This window comes from Penicillium hordei (genome assembly GCF_028827395.1).
Source record: "Penicillium hordei strain IBT 12815 chromosome Unknown utg000001l_segment0_segment0, whole genome shotgun sequence".
Classification (NCBI taxonomy): domain Eukaryota; kingdom Fungi; phylum Ascomycota; class Eurotiomycetes; order Eurotiales; family Aspergillaceae; genus Penicillium; species Penicillium hordei.
Window position 1 is genome coordinate 7,849,752 of NW_026623142.1, and position 19,738 is coordinate 7,869,489.

At 46.8% G+C, this 19,738-nt stretch overlaps 9 protein-coding genes across 9 annotated transcripts; 5 read left to right on the forward strand and 4 right to left on the reverse strand.

Annotated features, from left to right (window-relative positions):
* Positions 1-507: 507 nt before the first annotated feature.
* Positions 508-1,749, reverse strand: N7537_002979 (putative PP-loop ATPase superfamily protein; the record flags this gene model as incomplete). Its single annotated transcript, XM_056894037.1, has 1 exon — positions 508-1,749. One exon carries the CDS (start codon positions 1,747-1,749, stop codon positions 508-510), a length of 1,242 nt encoding a protein of 413 aa, XP_056759032.1.
* Positions 1,750-2,389: 640 nt separating this feature from the next.
* On the reverse strand, positions 2,390-4,175 carry N7537_002980 (uncharacterized protein; the record flags this gene model as incomplete). The annotated part of the gene is made up of 3 exons (XM_056894038.1): positions 2,390-3,090; positions 3,299-3,490; positions 3,545-4,175. The coding sequence occupies 3 exons, from the start codon at positions 4,173-4,175 to the stop codon at positions 2,390-2,392; spliced, it is 1,524 nt and encodes a 507-aa protein (XP_056759033.1).
* A 950-nt stretch (positions 4,176-5,125) lies between these two features.
* Positions 5,126-6,454, forward strand: N7537_002981 (Herpesvirus glycoprotein N; the record flags this gene model as incomplete). Its single annotated transcript, XM_056894039.1, has 1 exon — positions 5,126-6,454. The coding sequence occupies one exon, from the start codon at positions 5,126-5,128 to the stop codon at positions 6,452-6,454; it is 1,329 nt and encodes a 442-aa protein (XP_056759034.1).
* Positions 6,455-6,619: 165 nt separating this feature from the next.
* N7537_002982 (uncharacterized protein) lies at positions 6,620-8,020 on the reverse strand (the record flags this gene model as incomplete). The annotated part of the gene is made up of 2 exons (XM_056894040.1): positions 6,620-7,823; positions 7,884-8,020. The coding sequence occupies 2 exons, from the start codon at positions 8,018-8,020 to the stop codon at positions 6,620-6,622; spliced, it is 1,341 nt and encodes a 446-aa protein (XP_056759035.1).
* A 2,184-nt stretch (positions 8,021-10,204) lies between these two features.
* N7537_002983 (uncharacterized protein) lies at positions 10,205-11,694 on the forward strand (the record flags this gene model as incomplete). The annotated part of the gene is made up of 4 exons (XM_056894041.1): positions 10,205-10,360; positions 10,410-10,683; positions 10,738-11,093; positions 11,164-11,694. The coding sequence occupies 4 exons, from the start codon at positions 10,205-10,207 to the stop codon at positions 11,692-11,694; spliced, it is 1,317 nt and encodes a 438-aa protein (XP_056759036.1).
* A 674-nt stretch (positions 11,695-12,368) lies between these two features.
* N7537_002984 (uncharacterized protein) lies at positions 12,369-13,247 on the forward strand (the record flags this gene model as incomplete). Its single annotated transcript, XM_056894042.1, has 2 exons — positions 12,369-12,519; positions 12,574-13,247. The coding sequence occupies 2 exons, from the start codon at positions 12,369-12,371 to the stop codon at positions 13,245-13,247; spliced, it is 825 nt and encodes a 274-aa protein (XP_056759037.1).
* Positions 13,248-13,509: 262 nt separating this feature from the next.
* N7537_002985 (Zn(II)2Cys6 transcription factor) lies at positions 13,510-14,973 on the forward strand (the record flags this gene model as incomplete). The annotated part of the gene is made up of 1 exon (XM_056894043.1): positions 13,510-14,973. One exon carries the CDS (start codon positions 13,510-13,512, stop codon positions 14,971-14,973), a length of 1,464 nt encoding a protein of 487 aa, XP_056759038.1.
* Positions 14,974-15,054: 81 nt separating this feature from the next.
* Positions 15,055-16,032, reverse strand: N7537_002986 (Glucose/ribitol dehydrogenase; the record flags this gene model as incomplete). The annotated part of the gene is made up of 3 exons (XM_056894044.1): positions 15,055-15,404; positions 15,466-15,921; positions 16,002-16,032. The coding sequence occupies 3 exons, from the start codon at positions 16,030-16,032 to the stop codon at positions 15,055-15,057; spliced, it is 837 nt and encodes a 278-aa protein (XP_056759039.1).
* A 2,313-nt stretch (positions 16,033-18,345) lies between these two features.
* On the forward strand, positions 18,346-19,537 carry N7537_002987 (uncharacterized protein; the record flags this gene model as incomplete). The annotated part of the gene is made up of 5 exons (XM_056894045.1): positions 18,346-18,505; positions 18,559-18,626; positions 18,684-19,057; positions 19,115-19,185; positions 19,251-19,537. 5 exons carry the CDS (start codon positions 18,346-18,348, stop codon positions 19,535-19,537), a joined length of 960 nt encoding a protein of 319 aa, XP_056759040.1.
* Between the last annotated feature and the right edge of the window lie 201 nt (positions 19,538-19,738).

Here is a 19,738-nt window from a genome sequence, read left to right on the forward strand (position 1 = left end):
ATTGTGGAGATGGTCTGCGTTCTGATTATACGGCAGAGGCGGATTGTTCTAGGCTTGGTTGGAAGCTGTGAAGCTGTGGTTTTGCTGGAAAGCATGTATTCCATGGAATGGCGTTGTTATTGTTGATTTGGGATTTTGTATACTACGGTTTTCATGTATAAAATAAAATAGAGAGCATTTTCAAGTACCATGAGCTTGTTTTTCATTTTGAATTTCTTTGTGCTATGCATTAACTTTGGATAGAAAGGCATTTGGATTGACGTTCCAGTCGTAACTTGGGGTATCTGATATTCAGATCCAAGGATCTGAATATTTGTTCAAACAACATGGGTTGCCGCACAGTGTTTGAGGGCACCGAGAATGGACACCTGATGTTGACACTGAGTGTGGTTGCGTTGCAGAGGCGACGGCCTAGCAAAAGGGTCATGGTGGAAATGTTCCGGACCCGAGAGGACGCTGGCGCTGAAAGTTGGGCGTTTGAATAGACGTGCTTCCATGGCTGACTCTTCAGGTAGCACTGAGCTGGGCACGCTCCATCTGTCTCATCAAAGTCGAACTGCTTTCTTCGTCTTCCATGCCAACCCCAACTTCAATCGCAGTCTTGGGTCGGTTCCGGTTCAGACCGTCTAGCAGCGTGCACGCTTTGCAAATCCGTTGACTGGAAATGTAGTTACAGCGCTCGCAGTGTTTGATAGTCTGCGCCTTGACGGCCTTACCCGTTGGCCCGCGGTTCGGCTTCACGCGTACACCGTTAGGAATCTTGATTTCAGTTTCGAGCGACTCGGCCGCGTCATTCTCAGTGAGCTGCTTCTCCATTGCAGCCATCTCCCCCCCACTGGTTCGTCCATTCTGACTACCACAGCCACCAGCCGATTCCTCTTCTGCACCAGCCTGCTTGGATTTACCGGCACCCCGGACTTCCACGGGTACAAGCGCGGCCATGTCCTCGCCACTCTTGACAATGTCGAGGATCGAACTGGGGCGAATCTTCTCAAGATCCTTGATCAGGGTACGAGCACTGCCGCGGAACGCCTCAGGTGAGTAAATACACTCGGTGGTGAAGTAGTCTAGCTGACGGTGGTGGGCATAAAGGACGATCTCCTTCTCATAAGCGTACTTGAGAGGCTTGCTGCGCTTGATATCCGAAGCGTCGGAGCTAGTGACGATACTAGTACCGCGCGACAGACGGGGCAGATCACCACGCAGGAGATTCATCATAACGGTCTCAGCAACATCGTCCGCATTGTGGCCTGTAACAACATGCTTGATGCCCAAGCGGGCGGCGCCTCGATCGAGCGCCTGCCGCCGGAACACACCACAGTACGTGCAGTTTCCTTTTTTGCCCACTTGTTCCACAACCTGGTCCATTGTCCAGCCGTAAAGCTCGCTATATCCCAGGATATCAAGCGGCATCTCGTATTGCAGAGCGTTACGCTTCACAGTCTCGAGACTGTCATCGCGATAACCGCGGATGCCCTCGTCGATGGACAGTAGACATAGATCCAGTCCGTAGTTATATTGCTCGTTGAGGGTTTTCAGTACGGCTGCTAGTACTGTGCTGTCTTTGCCGCCGCTGGCTCCGATCGCGACTCGCTCGCCGGGGAAGAAGAGGTTGGTGCCGATGATGGTTTCGTGTACTTCGGTCTCGAAAACCTTGATGAAACAGGCACGGCAGAGTTTGTGCCTGTTCTTAGGTCGGATGATGACGGCGCGCGCCTCTTTGCAATCGAAACATGCCGTCGGTGCCATGATGAGTTGGTTAGGCCTGGGACTTGGTGGCGGAGAAGAATTTCTTTCTCCCCCGCGGTCGATCGAGTGGTCCGTGCGCAGTGCATGGGTTCCAAGGTTAGATCTATATCAACGGGCTATACTCGGTCTTTGCCATTGGAGAAAAGGAGCCAGTCTAGAGAGTTAAATGGCCTTGAAATGTCTTATTTATACCCCAACTGATCTGATTGCTCATTTGACTGCCATTCCAACCCATGTGAGATGACACACTTCCCACATTGACGTTAACAATTCCCAATTATCACTTTACATAAAGACAGAAGGTGAGGCTTATGAATTTACTTTCTTTTACTTGTGTTATGAGGCTAAATTATTTACTGCAGTCAGTTACTTGCTGTTTGTTAATGTAATCATCATGCCCACAGATCTGATAGTTTAAAGTACACAAGATGGTTATAACACAGCATAAGCGTATGTTATAGCCAAGACAGAAACCAAAAAAAAAAAAAACCCCCAGTGAGTCAGGTACAAAAGAATTGCGAGATAACAACCAATATAATTTGGTGCACGGTTCAAGGGTGATGGATTGAAATGTGTGGGCGTTGTGACCGGAATCTTGGGTGTTATTTCCCTCGTAGTTCTGAATTGAGTAAATCTCAAGTTATTGTTTACGCTGCCTTTTCTTCGCGCGGTTCTCTTCAGGTACATACTCGAGGATAACATCATATTCCCTAGGCGAAGTGGGTCGAATCGAAAAAGCTTCTCCCAGAAGCCTGTTTTTTAAGCGGAATCCAGGTTCAAAGGATTTTAGGGCCGAATCGAGGTATGATATTTGGACATAATGACCCCCTATAGCCGGCCTTGGACGTATTTTGACTTGAACCGTGCCTGGTGAACCTTTCAAGCAAAGTTGGTGGGAGGGCGATTGACCAGGGGCGAGAAAGAGAGCATCTGAGTTGTATTGGGAGGTGCCCAATAGAACTTCAAACTTTTCGCTCGCTTCATGTCGCATCTGGAATCTCCATTGACTATCCCGGATGATGTCGAATCCATGATAGAGGGAGCTATCTGATCCGTAAGTAATGAGATATTCTCCTTTCCTCCTGCCAGCTACTTGGCATTTAAACTGACTGCCCACGTATGGAATACGGAGGAGAAAGGCTTCAGATGAAGGTTCAGCATTATCCATTGGAGCTTTGTATCCAACTTGGCCGCGACATGTTGCGAGTAATTCGAATCCAGGAGGAAAGTTCAATCGCAAAAAAGACGCCTGGAAGGGGAGATCGAACCCCTCTGTGATAACGATAGACCTTCGGCCCAAACTCGTAAAATCGATGCTGCTCTCCCAGCGAGTGGAAGGATCTGTAATAGCGCTTAGATGGCCAACTCTTTCGAAAGTGTACCCAGAAACCTGAAATGATTTTGTTTGCATCAAGTAAATTCCATGCTGGTAGGGACCTTCCCCTATAAATGCAAGGAAGAGGGTGTAACGGCGCCACTGTCCTATTCGAAGAAACCCTCCGTTTAGCTCAAGTGTTTCATATTCAAAACTGAATGGCAGCCAACTTACCATCGCAGTCACCAATCATGTCTGTTTTGAGTAACATCAAGTCGACATCTAAATGTAAACCTCGTGCAGATGTTGAGAGATTGCACCCCGGTAATCTCCAGCTTGTTTGAGTATCGGATCGCGGTTTGAAACAGGAGAGCGATGGGGCTAGAGCACCTAGTCGTTGTGGAATGAGGTTCTCTTTATTGAAATCTTTGATAAGTGTTAGTCATTGAAGGGACACTCTTGTGCTTGGAACACACTCACCGTGTGCCTCCCAGAGCAAGAGGCTTGCATCATCGTACTTTCTGATGAGCTCTTGCTGTAACCGCAAAAACGCCCGATCACCCTCACCATAAACCAAAGGCATATTAATCCCAAAGAGCCCAAAAAGGGAATAAGCCCTGTCTTCTACTAAAGTCGTCTGTCTCTGTGAAGCCCAAGAAAAGCGTTCCCGGATAGAGCACTCATAGAATTTTCGTAATTTATCGGGTTGGATGCCCGTAGCCCTCTCGATTTGCTTTAGGCCGTTGTTTTTGTCGACGATTTCGAGCCAATTCTTGTCAACGAACAATAGAGATGTCGGAGCTATGAGCTCTTGAAGTGTCCACCCCCTCGTAAACCACCTCGCACGGATAAAGGAAGTCTCAAGAGATTTTGCATCTTTCACGTCGACATCTTCAAGGTACGCATAGCAAATCATGGATTCTTTGTACCAGCGAAACATGGCGTTGATAGCTTCTTGTGTGTCAGACGTGTTTGTTTTATCAATGCAACAGGTATCCATCCAAGCCCATTCCCAGCCGTTTTCTCTCGCAAGGTCACAGTAATTCTTCAGCTTTTTCCAACCCTCGGGTTTGAACCGGCCACCCATCAACTTGGAGTAGGATACCTTCATATCTTGATAGGTGACCTCACTGACACCATTTGAATCATTCGGGAGCCATGTATGTGACAATATAGCATATTGTGGAAGCGGACTTCCATAATGTGGAAGATCTGCCTGTTCGTAGAGCCTATATGATTGTGTACAGAGAAACCTCATGGTGCAGAGCTCTAAGGTAGATGAACGGTGTACAGATATTGAAGACTGTACAGTATATATGGAAAGGTGTATCGAAAAGAGTAATCGTGAAAGAAAGTCTACTCACTTAAATCCTAGAAATCGAGCCTATATTTATAGCCTCACTTTCCATTCCACTTCAATAAATTCCGCATGCAAGGACTGTTTATCTCAAACGAGAGAGGGATAGCTAAAAATTAAATCCCGCAATTTCCTAAGCGAATCAACCCATGTATTTCTACTTCATGAGTACAGAAATAGCATTGGAAGCGCTAAGCTTGCATGCGGGCAATTGGTGTTGATTGGGTATACCGATTGAACCCCAATTCCGTGGTAATTACTGTCCAATGGATATATTCGTATCACTCCTAAGACATCAAAAACCACCAGGATGAGACCAGGTGCTTAATAGTTGATTTATGAGGCTTTCGAAACGCCATCTTCCTGCGCCCCACCACGTATTTTTGTCAGTTATCGGTGATGTCACGTAAGTGAGGCTGAATATTGGGTTTCCATAGATAAACTCATTCGTAAGTTTCAAACAGGCATATTGTATATACGCCCTGGCGATAACATGCGGGCTTTGATTGGCGGTTGGTGGTGCGTAGATGAGGCTGAGCGCTCTGGCGCAGACCTGGGCGGCTGCAGAGCTGACATAGCGAGTCACCATAAGTTGTGCTGCTCCCCATCTCAATGTGATAAAATCCAAATAAATCAAGGTTCTCGGATTGTGCGAGACCGCTTGCTTCAAATTTTGATCCGCTACTCTGAAACAATCACGAAATATGACTATCCAGGTCACGCTAGGCACTCTAATGTCAACATACATCCCAGTACCCTCGGTCCCGCAAATAGTATCGGAATGGGCCTCTTTGATTCCTCTGGCCTGCCATCTCGCTAGTCCCCAAGATGATCACTTTACCTCGGGCGATGTGTCTCTACATGGGCGAATTTCATTAATTCTATTTCCCCGCCTTGGGACTTTGTGGGGGCTAGGAAGGCTCTTCAGCAAAGGTTCGAACTATTTTGATTACGCGAGCGTCAAAGGAGGCGCTGCTCGAACAGTATGGGATGTCAATTGGGGATCCGAATTCCCCTGCGCAAACGGTGCTGCAAGTGCAGCAATTGAAGATTTCGCCCTTGGGCGTCTTACGGACCAAACAGGGGTGATACCAAAGCTTCCAATCCCTATTCCAGATAGCTATGTCACCGCTAGCTCCCCAGAAACATCTCTAAACAATGGGTCAGATGAGGCCCCAAAGATTCGCAAACAAATATTGCATGTCTACCAGTTTCGGTTCTGTCAGCCCCGACGGTCGATACGATTTAAAGTCGACAGTTTTATAAGATCAAGGATTCCTACTGCACTCATTTCCATTATCCTTTGCGGCATTTCAGTTATATTCGGTCTTGTTGGCGCGTATGGAAGCGCTGGCCTCATCTTGATCACCGCAATCTCCAGACTGGTTGCCTGGGCCATAGTCATTCCTCGAAGCGCTGGGTATCTGAGCAACAACGAAAAACATGACATTGCATACATGTTAACGGCATCACACGTCAACGCCACGGAGTGGAGTCTATACACTGGAGATCGCGCAATTGTTGACACCTTGCTCAATAAGCCGATGGTTCATTTCCCAGAAGGTAAACAAGCACAGTTAGCAGCTCGCTGGTTTTACTTCGCACATGCACTTCAACTTGTCGCAATCACATACGTGGCGGCACAGAAAGGCTGGGATGGTATATTCTTAGTGTGTGTCCTTTTTGTTCACAATATTTACAGTTGGACACTTTGCGGCAATGCAAAAGCTGCTGACTGGATGGCCCGAGAGGGTATTGAGGTCAAAGTGAAGAGCTATGAGTTTGGCTGGCGAACTGCTATGCTAGGTTGTATACAGGTATTCAGCGAGTCAAAGGTCACCCGCTGGATGGATTCGATAGTGGTTCCACATGTGCGACGTGACGCCTTTCTCGGAGTTATTCAGGGAAAGGAATTGGAGAATTGCTTAGAAGTCCAGCTTGATGAGTATGATCTGAACTGGATTAATAACGCAGCGTCACTATCCGTTCAGGGAGGAGAGGCATTAAAGCGTGATTTCGGTGTTGGCAAGTGAACTTATTGTATATTAGGACTTAATGTTTAGTCACTATATTCGAGGCTGGTGATTTTGAAGAACCTACAGCGTTGAATAGGATTTGCAAAGAAAAACACCCTAAAGATTCTACCCTAGAAGTGTTGTGGTGCACCGCGCCCAACCACTACATGCGTACTTTCGCATTCATGCCTTTACATTCTTATCTAGATGCGCCACAGGCCTTCCCTTTCGACAAAACAGCCTAGCAAAGCACAGAGGCCACTGCTTCTTCTTAGCCACCTCAACGGCCTGACGATGAATATGATGTCGTCTCAAATGCAGAGAGTAAGGCTTCGACCGATCGGCAAACAACTGAAGATTCTCCTTCTCCTTGTCGCCTAGCTTCTCTGCAGCCCTAACAGTTCGCTCCTGCGAGAACGCAAACGAAGTCCCAATAATCTTGAACCGCCGAGCCATATAATGGATATGGGGAGAATGCCAGTCGTCGGATACCCAAGAGGGCTTTGCGTTCCATGGCAGCCGTCTCTCCTTCTTGAACGCACGCCACCATTCCTCAGTCGATAACCGGCCCTGCTCCCCACTAACTGCATGGACGCATCCACTCGTCCCCAGCGCCACATGGACCAGAGTTCGATCCACTACCACATCAACCGGGACTTCGTCGATCGTGGATTCTTGATTTGGATTTTTATATCGCGTTGAGAGCTTGATTTTCCGACCTGGATGTAACATGTACGCTGCTGCACAGGCTGTCGATGGGGCTCCGTGTGAGGTCGCGAAACCGGGGTATGGGAATTTATCAGCTGGGCCAAGGACAGACGGTCTGATAATTAGGACTTTGTCCATTTTGTTACGCTCGGCTGCCTTCTGAAAGACTAGTCGTTCGGCGAGATGTTTGGCGTATGCATATGGCCATGGAAAATCATGGGCGTCGTATTCGTCCGATGAGCCGGTCTTTTGTATTGCGCTCCATGCTTCAAGTGCAATTTTGAGGTAATCTTCCTCCTCCCTGCCGAGGGGATAGATTCGCTCGTCAACTGATACGTCGTGCGGTTCGTGGGATTTCCATAGATGGGCATTGGCATATGCAGTGGAGAAAAATACGAAGCGCTCGAGGTTCGGGAATTTTAGGGCGTATTGTGTGAGACATACGCTTGGCGCCAGCACAGTATATGATAACTCTCGCAGAGAATTGTGTAGTTGAGCTGATGATGCGATATGGAAGACAATATGTACTTTCTGTTTTAGCATCTGTAGTGTCTCTTCTGATAAATTCATTGTCGCGGTATTTCCCAATTCGCCATCGAGGATAGTTATCCGCTCGTTTTGGGTGAGGATCTGTGCCGCGGAGGGAGGAAGTATATCAGACCATTTTGCCTTTGCTTTGCTGGTCATTCAAGTCAGTAACCTTGGAAGTATTGTTTTGACTTGTATTTTGGTCACTTACTCGGAGCCACCCCGACATAGTACGTATACTCGTTTCGGAGACGACTGGCTCAAAAGTCGACATAGAAGCGCAGTTCCAATAAAGCCTGTTCCTCCGGTGATGAACAGAGTCCTGCCATTATAATAATCCCATATCATGATGGACTGAACCTCCAATCTCCACCTTGATGGGTGGAATGGAAATATGCGGCATATATAATGCAATAAACTCGCACACAGGAGCCTTCAGGTGGGGTCTATGGTCATAATAAAAAGCAGGTTAGCATTGTCCTTTATTGGATATTGTGGCTGGCAATTCGATGATGGCAGTGAATTCCGATTTCGGGTGCATGCATATCTGCAACTAAGATGAGGTGGATGCAGCCGTGTGATCCATCACACTAGGAGAGTACGCAGGGACCAGCCATCTGAATTGTTTAGTAATAGCGAAGCGACAGGTATGGAAAGAGAGTAAATGTTCGTGACGTTCAAATTGATACTCACTAGTGTGAGAAAGGTAGTGCCGATGTTAGCATGTACTGGATAGGCTAAAATAACAGGAGCGTGATGAATACGTGTATTATGTCGAATGATCTATCTCAAATATCGAAACACTAATAGACCAACCTCGCTTAATGCGTCAGAATCAGTGACACAAGGGGTGAGATTTCAGTTTGCCTGTAGATACATGCACACCGCTTCATGCACCACCTAGCCAACGAGACGACGTAGCAACTTGAATCTTCATGCATCTATATGTTAAGGATGCATTAGACAACAGCAGATCTTTTATTCTATTCGTCAAGCTCTATGTTCATGCCGAACGGATCACCATTACTTTGTACATCTGCTGCCAAAGGCGGAAACAGTCTCAACCCTATTAGTGTGTAACTCCTGCTATCTATATATCTCTAGCATATTTCTCAGTTGTTTTCTTTTCAAAGCCAAGGTTATTGTGCATGGATTCGAACGATGTGCATGTTCAACCCTCGTGCACGGTAGGGAGTAAATTAAAATCCATGCTGGGCTGCTCATACTCCGGCTCAAATACATCCCACCAGGTTCCCACCTCTAAAGCCATAAACATCATTAAAAGGATTAGGTCGATCTCCATAAAGAAAGCCGTGCACCTCGCGGTCAAGCCAGATGCCAAATCCTGCCCGGCGCATGGACTCCGTTATACCAACCACGAGTTTGGGTCTTGACGACTTCTCTCGCTGACATAACATAATGTATCGCGTATTCCATTGAGCAGACCATGCCAGTTTCCATTGAGGAAGTCAAGCAAGCCCAACTCGATAGAACACACGGTCTTCGGAAGTGCAGAGTGGAGATCTAATAAGTGGGATTGCTTCACTTGGAAACCTGATAACTCGAAGGAACGGAGGTTTGATCGCTTCTTTACAGGGAGTATATTAATTAGTGGGATGGACGCTGTGGTATCTCTCTGGGTGGCGACCGTTGTTCCGAATTTGAAGTACCTCATATTCTTCGCCTCGGACAGAGCTTGCTTAAGATAGCCGCTCCAAAATGAGGGCCAGTCTTCTTGCTCTTACTCGCCTACAAGAAGTAGAAGATTTAGACGACAAAATCTAGGGCTGTGAAGTATCGAAAGGAAGTTATCGTATTTCTCGCACGGTTGAGCAAATATGGTACAGTCGAGCCCGGTCGGAAGGTGATCGACATCCAGAACCAATTCTAAGACACGGTGCTTGTAGTGAAACTTGCTATATCGAGGTCAAATAAGCCGACTACTGACCATTGTTGTCTTTAAACGTCTTCCTCGCGGCCAGAATTGCTGGTGATGTTTAGTTGGTTATTACAAGAATACGAGTCTAGCATCATACTTGATGTCAAAACAAGCTGGAATTCGTGCCTTGCAGTCAAATAGGGAATGACAAGAGTTAATATTTACACAAACGTTGACTAAACATGCGATTGGCGCAGGACTATCTGTCAGCGCATTTCCAATCTCCGTTAACGAGACTGCTACTGGGTTTTGGCAATTATGAGCGACAGATAGGCCAATGTGGGGATAGCTGTATCACACAGCATTCCAGGCACGTCTCTGCCGTAGTGCAGAATTCCCAATTGTGTATATAAAGAAGCTCATTGGCGGGGATCCACAAAGCGGGCATTCCAGAGAGCAATTATGTGGGGAGGGACAACAGAGTTGGGATAAACATACATATACCAACATGTTTATTTTGTGACGGCCTCATCTGGTCTCTTTTATCATTAATATAGCCGTCTGGGTTGATTTCATAGGGCGCGGTTTTGCGTCTCGTCCTATTTTACTATCTTTTGCGAAACCCGTTCTGCATATCCTTCACTTCTGTCAACATGAAGCCAGGTCTACTCGATATGGGCTATGGCCGACCTTTGGAGTTTACTCTCTCAGTCGTCGTGAAGACCAATCCTAGTCCGCTCGACTTTCAATTCGCTGCCGATACCCTGGTCTCACAATGGCCTGTACTGAACTTGCGAATGGACCCGTTGGTACGTACTCAGTAATATGAACCATTGCGCAGAGACTAACGTCGGGCAGAAAACGAAATTCTTGGAACCAAAAGACCCCGGGGACCTGGCCGAGGTATGGGAAGGAAGAACTCTTAAACAAGAACTCAGCGACATTCTCCAATTTTCCCCCGACCCGGACTCACCGCAACTGATTGACTCCGAAACGCTCGATAAGGTATTGGATTTCGAGTATGGAATCTTGCATGCATGGAAGCAACGAGTCTTCTCCATCCGAACGGTAGACTTGATTGATGCTTGCATAATAGGGTTCAAGTTTCTGCAGCCTCTTTGCGATGCAAATGGTAATTGACATCTTGGGAAGCACCAAAGTAGTAGAGCTGACAATATGATTATAGGCGCCCATAAAATAGTGCAGGCTTATTGCAGCCTGCTCAGGGGAGAGCGCATTACCCACACCCTCCATGGCCGGCCACCCCTGTCACTGAAATCAGAAGTACTCGAAAAATGCGCCGAGAAGGTTGAGTCTCATCAGATCGCAGACCTGCACAAACATTCGATGCATCGCACTTGGGTAGCCGGAATCGGGGCTCTCGGGAAACAAGTTGCACGGAGTATATGCTATCCTTCTGCTAGACGGATCGGCAAGACCTTGTTCATCCCCCGAGGACGAATCCAGAGTTGGCTAGAAGAAGCCGAAAGTATAAAGGCCAAGGTCACTGAACATGATCTCTTGTTAGCTTTTATTTACCAGGTGAGGAATGCTGCCCTTTATTCAGTCAACCCAAAATTGAACCAGTTCACTGAGAACATACCTTAAACAGGCCGCTTTACACCCGCCTACTGCCCACAGCTTTGGCCTAGCCATTGATATCTCAAAACAACTCCAGTCCGAGGCAAACCTCTCCAACCCATGGTACATGATGCCCCTGCCAGATCCAATTCCAACAAGCCAATATAGCTCTCCTTCATTGGTTCGACTCGCAATACACATTCGGCGTGCGGTTCACGAGGGCCAGCAACCAGAATGCATTGGAGAGATCGTCGATCAGCACAAGAACCTCAAGAAAAGCCCCATGGTGCCGAAATCCTATGGCGGCCGGGTGGCTCAACCGCGCATTGCTTCTTGGAAAAACTTGCCGCTTTATGATCTCGATATCCAAGGCGAAAGTCCGCTCTTTGTACAAGGTAGTGTCGATTACTGCGGGCTTCTGCGCGAGACTAAGACTCACTTGGATGATTTGTTGGTAACATGGAAAGCGCACGGTCGGAATGGGGAGAATGGTGGTTATTGGGTTCATGGAAGACTGCCTGAGGCTGTTTGGAGGCGTATGGCGGATAATTTAGGCTGCTGATGTTGATTCGCTGAGGTTGATTTCTTTTTGTTTTCTTTACACGACTGGAGCGTGTCTTTATCTTTGTGTTATACAGTATGATTTTTAATTAAAAGGTGAAGATACCACGTTTTAGCGGACTAGTTATCTTTAAATATTATTGCAAAAGAAGGGTGGAATATGTTGCAAGACCTTGGCAGGCTCAATACGGCCTCCACATTCCCTCTCGCAAAAAAAAATAGAATTAAACAAGCTATGTATAGCTTGATAAGCCACCATCACATTTAAGCGTAGGTCAGTTTCATTTATGTTGTGTCTGCCCTGAGTGATGTGAATAGAAAATAAGGTAGATTAAGCTTTCCGAACCCGACCCCGAATACGAACCCGACCGAAGTCTCGCACAATTGCTCTGCCTGAAAACTGAGACTTTGTATGGAGTATGTTGTAGAAACAAGGTATTCCCAAGGGTCACTAGGCTGCCATGAAGCCTCTATTAGTGACCACTCTCCTGGCTTCTGATCTACATAGGATTAAGCGATCCACTGTTGTGTATCGAGACTGCCTTTCCAGACCCGAGCTAGAGTCCTGCTATAAATGCCATGGGGGATCTGGGGTTTCAATGCTTGGTTCCATTACTACTCACTTATACCTCTAAGAGCAAGTCTTGTCTTTGTGTTTTATAAAATCTTAACAGGATGTCTTCGACTTCCTACTATGCCTATACGCCAAGTTTGATTCTTGCGGTGGTCGGAGTGGGTATATATTGCGCTCTCTTTGCAAGCCATGCTCTCCGTGTATGGCGCTTTAAGGCATGGGATGGGATTTATATGTTGATGGGAGCCCTGGGTAAGGAACAACTAGATCCAATTTTAAATTGTCTTCCCACTAACATCTTAATAGCTCAGGCGATGGGATTAGGAGCACGAGTGTACTCCTCAGAAGATACCGGTAGTTTTAGAGCCTATGGCGTTCAGAATTTGCTTCTTCTCCTCGGGCCTACCCTATGCATGGTGACCGTCAATCTTACTCAAGTGAAAATGATGCGCTGTTTGAGATCCGAAAACTTTGGTCTCCTCCCTGCTCAATTTCGACTCCCTATCTACCTTACTTCCAACATCCTCCTTCTTCTACTTCAAGGTATCGGCGCCGTAATCATTTCTCTGACTCACAAGCCCGCGCTCATTGAATCTGCAATGAAGATCCTCACGGCGAGCTATGTATGCCAGATGATATTTTGGATGTTCACTTTGGCGGAGAATATCTTCTGGAGTTTCCGATTTGGACGATCTTCGTTCTCCAACACCCAACTCATGATGCCTCACTGGAAACGGTATAATCAGCTGTTTGGCCTTGCGATCTCAATTGTTGCCATGGGTCGCAACATGGTGCGATTGACACAGATGGGCATGGGACCCGATGGCTTTTTGACGGCCAATGAGTGGACGAGTTATGCATTTGACTTTTATCAAGCGGCGATTATTCTCTTGGCGTGGGGAATCTTCTACTTGCCGGGGATTTGCAAGGAGATCGAGTTTCAAAATGTGCATCAGGCGTTGCAGAATTATGAATGTTGAACAGAAATTGTGTGGAATTAGATAGAGATAGAGAGGAATCTAGGATCACGCGCGAAAACGGCTACCCGACGGTGTAAGGTTGTAGATGTTGCAGATCCCCGCACGAGATGGCGCTTGTGCGGATTAGTCAAGTCTACCCGACCTTATCGTTGGGGACTCATTATTGGATATGGATATCACTCTCCCACAAACTCATAATCCTGATGCCTGAGATTAATACCTTCCACTGAATTCATTGAGCTGAACAACTTCAAAAACCAATATGTCCTCAGCCGTTCCAAAAAGAGCCTGTGATCAGTGTCACACACTGAAAGAAAAATGCCGACGCCTGAGTGCAACAACGTCATGCGAGCGATGCGATAGACTAAACCAAACCTGTGAAACGACGCGAAATCTCGCGAAACTCGGACGAAAACCACGCACCGCAAGAACATTATCCTATAATCTCCCAACCTCCAATCCCAGCTCAGTTACCTGCAACACAAAAAAACTCGATCTATCTTCACTCCAAAACAACAACCTCTATCCCCATGTTTACTTCCCAGTCGACAAGGGTCTATTCAGCAACCCAGCCCTATTCCCAGAACTAGACCAGTGGGAAAGAAAGTTCCTAAATCTTATGAAAGATCTCGACGGACCTTCCCCACTAGACAAATTCCTAATCGGACCAAGCTTCCACGAGTCGCACCACCGTTTCTTCGTGCAGAGCCTTCTCCGGCCCGCGCCTACGTCTATATTAAAAGACGCCACAGTCGCCTGTGCCGCAGTACTCCTTGGCGACCAATATGCGCAGTACACGAAAACAAGCGTCGAAGTCGGGCATCGACGAGCTGCGCTGGCTGTTTCGGGACTGCGGTCGTTGCAGATATCCCAAGAGCAAGATTTGGTTACTGCAATCCTCCTCAGCGTGAGTATAGTGACCTTCGCTATGCATGTTGTTGATGGACAACCGTTTCTTATATCGCATTACACGCTGGTGCTTATTAAGCCGGTTTATCACACTCTTTTGACGATGGATTCTGGTATTATGGATTTGGTGATGTGTTTGGTTAGTACGGAGACTTTTGAATGTCTGATTCGGTCGGAGTTGCCGACTATTCGAGTCGGTGAACGTGATCGTTGCGATGTTGTTGATCGGTATATTGGGATTAGCTCGTCAATTTTTAGTCATTTATATGATCTCTGCGAGACGAGTCAATTGATGAGACTTAGTGGTGGGAGAATGGATATTGACATGGTTGAACGATTGGACGCGATACAAGGTTCCCTGGAGCGATGGAAACCTTCGCCACCGCCTGATCTCATTGAAAGATTTACTCAGTCTGAGATCGTTGGGATGCTTGCCCAGGCCCAGGTCTTCCGTCTCGCGGCATTACTTATTGCCCATCGGCTACGCCATCCCTATGGGCAATGTGACAAGGAAGCATTACAGTTGTCCAGCGCTATTACCGCGGAGATTGATATGGTTTTGCAATCTACAGGGCGTTCAATGCCATGCATGACACTTCCATATAAAGTTGCATGCTTCGAGATCACTGGGACTGAAGCGCGAGCAACAGTCGTTGATAGGATCCCCGAAGTTGTGACTTTCTCCAGACATTCACAGCTTCAAGTTCGGCGCACCCTGTCATCGGTGTGGGGCGGGAGGGATGGCGGAGACCAGATCTACTGGTTCGAATTAGATAATTATATACGCAAGACGCCTTCCACATGGACGGACGGATAATGTTCTAGTCTAAAAATTGTGCTACTGTTCCAACATTTGGCCATAAATCAATCTCACCAGCGTGCCGAAACCCTCAAACTTCTATTTATGCCCCATCATTGCAGCCCATGTCATCCGAGTCTGCTCGTCATGAATCTCGGGCTTTTCAATGAAAAGGAAGCTTTTTCCTGAAACGTGAACAGCCCGGGAATGTATCTCATCACCAGCGACACGCATCCCTTTGGCATCCACCATATCCACCCCAGACAGTAATTGTGAAACTACACCAGTTACAACGTCCATAGGAACAAATAATTCCCGTGGAAAGATCGCGCAAAACGTTTCGTCAGCAAGTAAGGGCGTTTCCACGACCCCAGGGCATAGAGCGTTAACCCGGACTCCCTCTTCCCAGAGTCTCTCTCCGACAGAGCGCGTGAATCCAACAAGCGCATCTAGAAATTCATTAGCCATGCCTTGTATCAGAGTAATTTGACTTCTTTCTTCTGAACCCACGTTTAGTGCTAGAATACATCGGGGTTAGCATACAGGGGTATAGACCCCCGATACTCGACGTGAGTATTAAGTTCCTATGCCCTTTCGTTGACTCCGGAGAGTGACGGAAATAGTGCATCGCAAGGTAACTGGTATATAGAACGCCATTCAAGTTGATATCAACAATTTCGGAACTCGGTTCGGGCGGGATGCCGGCCTCAGACTTGGCGAAGAAATCGGTATATTCTGCTCTTCCGGCGTTCGCGAAGACAAAATCTATTCGACCAGTCGCATTGAAAATCTGGTCAAATACACCGGCTAGTTGTTGGTAATTTCGTACGTCGGCTTGGTAAAATGTGGCATTGGGGAGGGAAGCTGCTGCGTCTTGGCCGCGCTCTTTGTTGCTGCCGATAATGTTAACCTGCCAGCTGCCGGTCTGGATCAGGTCATTGGCAACTGCAAGGCCGATTCCACTAGCTTGTTTTTTTTTAAATTTTTTTTAGCTTTGGTTCACGAATGATCGACGATCCATGCAGGGATTGCCGGGATATACATACTGCCACCGGTGATCAGAGCGACCTTGGCCATATTCGCTGTGTAGAATTTCCAGTCGAATGATGATATTTCAGTGAAAAAAAAAAAGTCGGGGACGAAATGTTTTGGTGGGGGGCTTTCTTTGATCGATCGTGTGGCTTGACGCTAATCGTCGATGGTATGCATCGAAAGCATCGTTTCTCCTTGATTGGAAGGGTCTATGCCTAGTTGGATCACTATCGGAATCAACAATTGGATCGGAAGGGTAATTAATCGCTTCCAAGGTTCATTGCAGGTCCACAGTGGAGTCAAAAGCAGCAACGATACCACATGGTTGGGCACCGGGAGTGGGTTGGGCTTGAAACCTTGGTGGATCTTCCCCGGAAAGTGCACTCCTGGAGATTGGGTGCGGCTCCCGAGGTCTGAAACATTGATGCCGTCAGCCTTGTGGGCTGTAAAGCTTGTGGGTTGCAAAGCTGCAGGTCAGAATCGGAATCGCGACAGCTGCAAGTGTGTATAACGGTTCCTCGTGTCCGATTCATTAAACGCCATCCTCAGGAATTTGGGTTATATTCGGAACCTCCTTGTTTTTCGAGTGGCCCTGTGCGTTGAAGGGTTATGTATAATTTGCTCGTAGTGTGGATAGCAATAGCAATATTGGAAGACACTAACGGTTTTGAATTCTCGCTCCTGGATTGAGATAGTACGTCAGGTCAAAGTAGACATACTTTGGAGCGGGACATCTTAGACTTTCCGACTTTGAAGTTTATCGAGGGTATTGGGCGACAGAACGGCAAGGGCGAACGGAAACTTTGATGAAAGATGAGGTGGACCTTCCAATGACTTACTTTGAAGAGAGTCGCGGTAGATGTTGTATTCTCCGATTCTCCGATGTAGCCCCTTGCGAAGATCGGGGATCTTCAGTGCGGAGTACCAAGTGGGTTACGTGGATTCAGGGCATATTCCATGGCGGACAATTAAGCTATCAGTTGTGTTGCACAAAACTGTGCTTAGAACAATGTATTGAACAATTCCAATTAAGATTGCATTCAACATTGCATTTATGCATTTCTGTGCCATAATTTGGGAAAGGCAACTAAAGATCATCAATCCAGGTGCAACAGAAATGCAATCCGGCTGCATGAGATGTATATCAACCTCGTAATTAATGACAAAAACGCTATCATGTGGATTAAACATAACGGCTAAAAAGACTAACTTCCACCATGTGGGGTGCAATCGGATGTGTCCGCTGTCCAATTGACGTATCATATCGGGTAAACCCCAGACCTTCACTGTCTTATTGTACGAGGATTTACCGAAACGGCGACTTCGGAAGAGTATTTGATGACCCGTATTTCTTTCAATTATTGGACGATCATGGCGTTTTTGGCTACGTTGTAGGTTGTGCATGGGGAGACAGCTGTCAGTGACTGGAGGCATTGCAATACTCCGTACGGAGTGTATGCATCTATTTCTGGTTATTCTCCTAGAGCATGGGAATCCCTACCCCGGGTTTTGTGTATGTCAACAATGCGTGGAATTTTTGATTGTTAATCCCTTGCCTGGAATATAGGGATGAGTTCGGGAATTTGGTTGATTAATCTTCCGTTGTGAGAATTTGACTGCAAAGCAATGAACAATCATTCTCCGCTGCATATTTTCAATAGTTATCTCAATCAAAAAGCAATGTGCCAGCACATTCTGTCATACCGCTCAACGCGTCCTATCTACTGGGTTTGCGGGCTGATTGTGGGAAGAATGTCTTGCAACAAAGTGCATCTCACAGGTGTCAGATCCAAATCTGATACATCCACTCTCCTTAGATGACACGTCGGGAAAGGATTCCTATGCCTCGATATGATTGGCGAAATCTCTACGGTCAAGGCACATAATACTTTGCTGTTTATGATCTGACAGGCCGTTGATTAGCAACGTCTTGCTTTTTCTCTTGCTTTTTCCCAGGCAAAATAGTCCCACAACAGAATATGTAATCGTTCGCACTGGAGCATGTCTGGGCTGAAATGCCATCTGCACCTAAGCCACGCCTTGTCATCGATGTGATCGGTAAACCTGTTCATATCATCTTTGCGTTATTTTCATAGTTCTCGAGAGATATGACACATACATAGATGGGGTTCCCCCCCTTCCCCCCTTTCTCATCTCCTCGAGGTACATTAAAGACATCAAACGCAGGCTTAAATGATTCCAAATTATTCAAACCAACAACTTCCTCTCGTTTAATTATACCTCGTTGTTGGGGTTTATCCACCACACCTGCCTGTCATGTCTTCCACAGGACATTCCTCCACCCCCACGTGGACACCGGGAGACTTCGACCACCCGAATCAGGACCTACGCAGGTCAATGATTATTGCACTGGTGTTTGCTTACACCTTATCCACTCTCTCGGTTGCTCTGAGGATCCTGGCGAGGAAGGTGACGGGAAGCAGGCTGTTCCTGGACGACTACTTGATTATGGTTGCTCTGTTCTTCAAATATGCATGCTCCAGTGGAGTGGTTGTTCGTGAGTGACAAAAATACTGCATGAAGCCAACTTCATACTAACACCAATATCAGTCCTATTCAATGGAATGGGCTCACACATTACAATGATCCCAGCGAAGAATCTCCTGGTTTACTTGCAAGTACGTTCACGTAAAAGATTCGGCACTATACCAAATACACGTATTAACTCAAGATAGCTCGGATTCGCCAATGCCTTTATATACACCGGCTGCATTGCCTTCATTAAATTCTCCATTCTAGCGCTGTACAAGCGTCTCTTTGCAGTCCGACACATGACAATTGCAGTGAACGTCGTGTTTGTATTCATCTGCCTCTGGGTTGTGGGTGTTTACGTTGCCGGTGCTCTTATTTGCATTCCCGCCAAGAAGTTCTGGGACCCATCCGTTGAAGGAGCCTGCCTTGACTCGGCCAAATTTTACTATGGCATTCAAATCCCAAACATCCTCACCGACCTTATTCTCTTGATCATGCCCATGAGAGTCGTGTGGACATTGCCGATTCCCAAGGCCCAGAAAGCGCTTCTTTCTGCAGTCTTCCTTGTCGGTGGCCTGTATGTTTGATGTCCAATTCGTGTTACAGTGGAAGAATTCTAACACTTCGTTTCTAGAACCTTGATCTTCGATTGCTTCCGCCTCAATGCCATGATTGAATTGGTTAGGCAAGGTCCTGATATTACCTGTGAGTATCAACATGCTTTTTATTTCTTTCAATCCCCTGATCTATATCACTAACTATTTATTAAGACAACCAAGTCCCCGTCATTGTGTGGACTTGTATCGAAGCAGCAGTTGGAATCACAGCTGCTTGTCTCCCTAACCTCCGCCCTCTCTTCAAGATAGGTCACCGCAACTTCTGGTCTCAGATTCGTTCCTCCAACAACGTATCCGAAAGGACTCTTGTCGGTTCGAGCAATGGTGGAGGCACTATCACTTCCAATCACAAGAAAAGTGACTCATTTGCGGTTCGGCAAACTTTTGAGATGCCCCCATATGAAGAGTACAAGGATGAGAAGGCGGTGGAGAGAGTCTAGGTCTGCGGACCCTTTTTGGGGAATGGGGAGGCTCCATGCGGACTGCACAGGGTGGTCGGCGGGATTCAGGCGAAACAGGAAAAGGAAAAATTTAGCACGCTCTTTTATATTCTTCTTTGTGATACCTTCTTTAACACTATACACCTTTAGTCTTCTTATTTATACTTTCACGAGCTTATCTCAAAATATTATACCATTTCT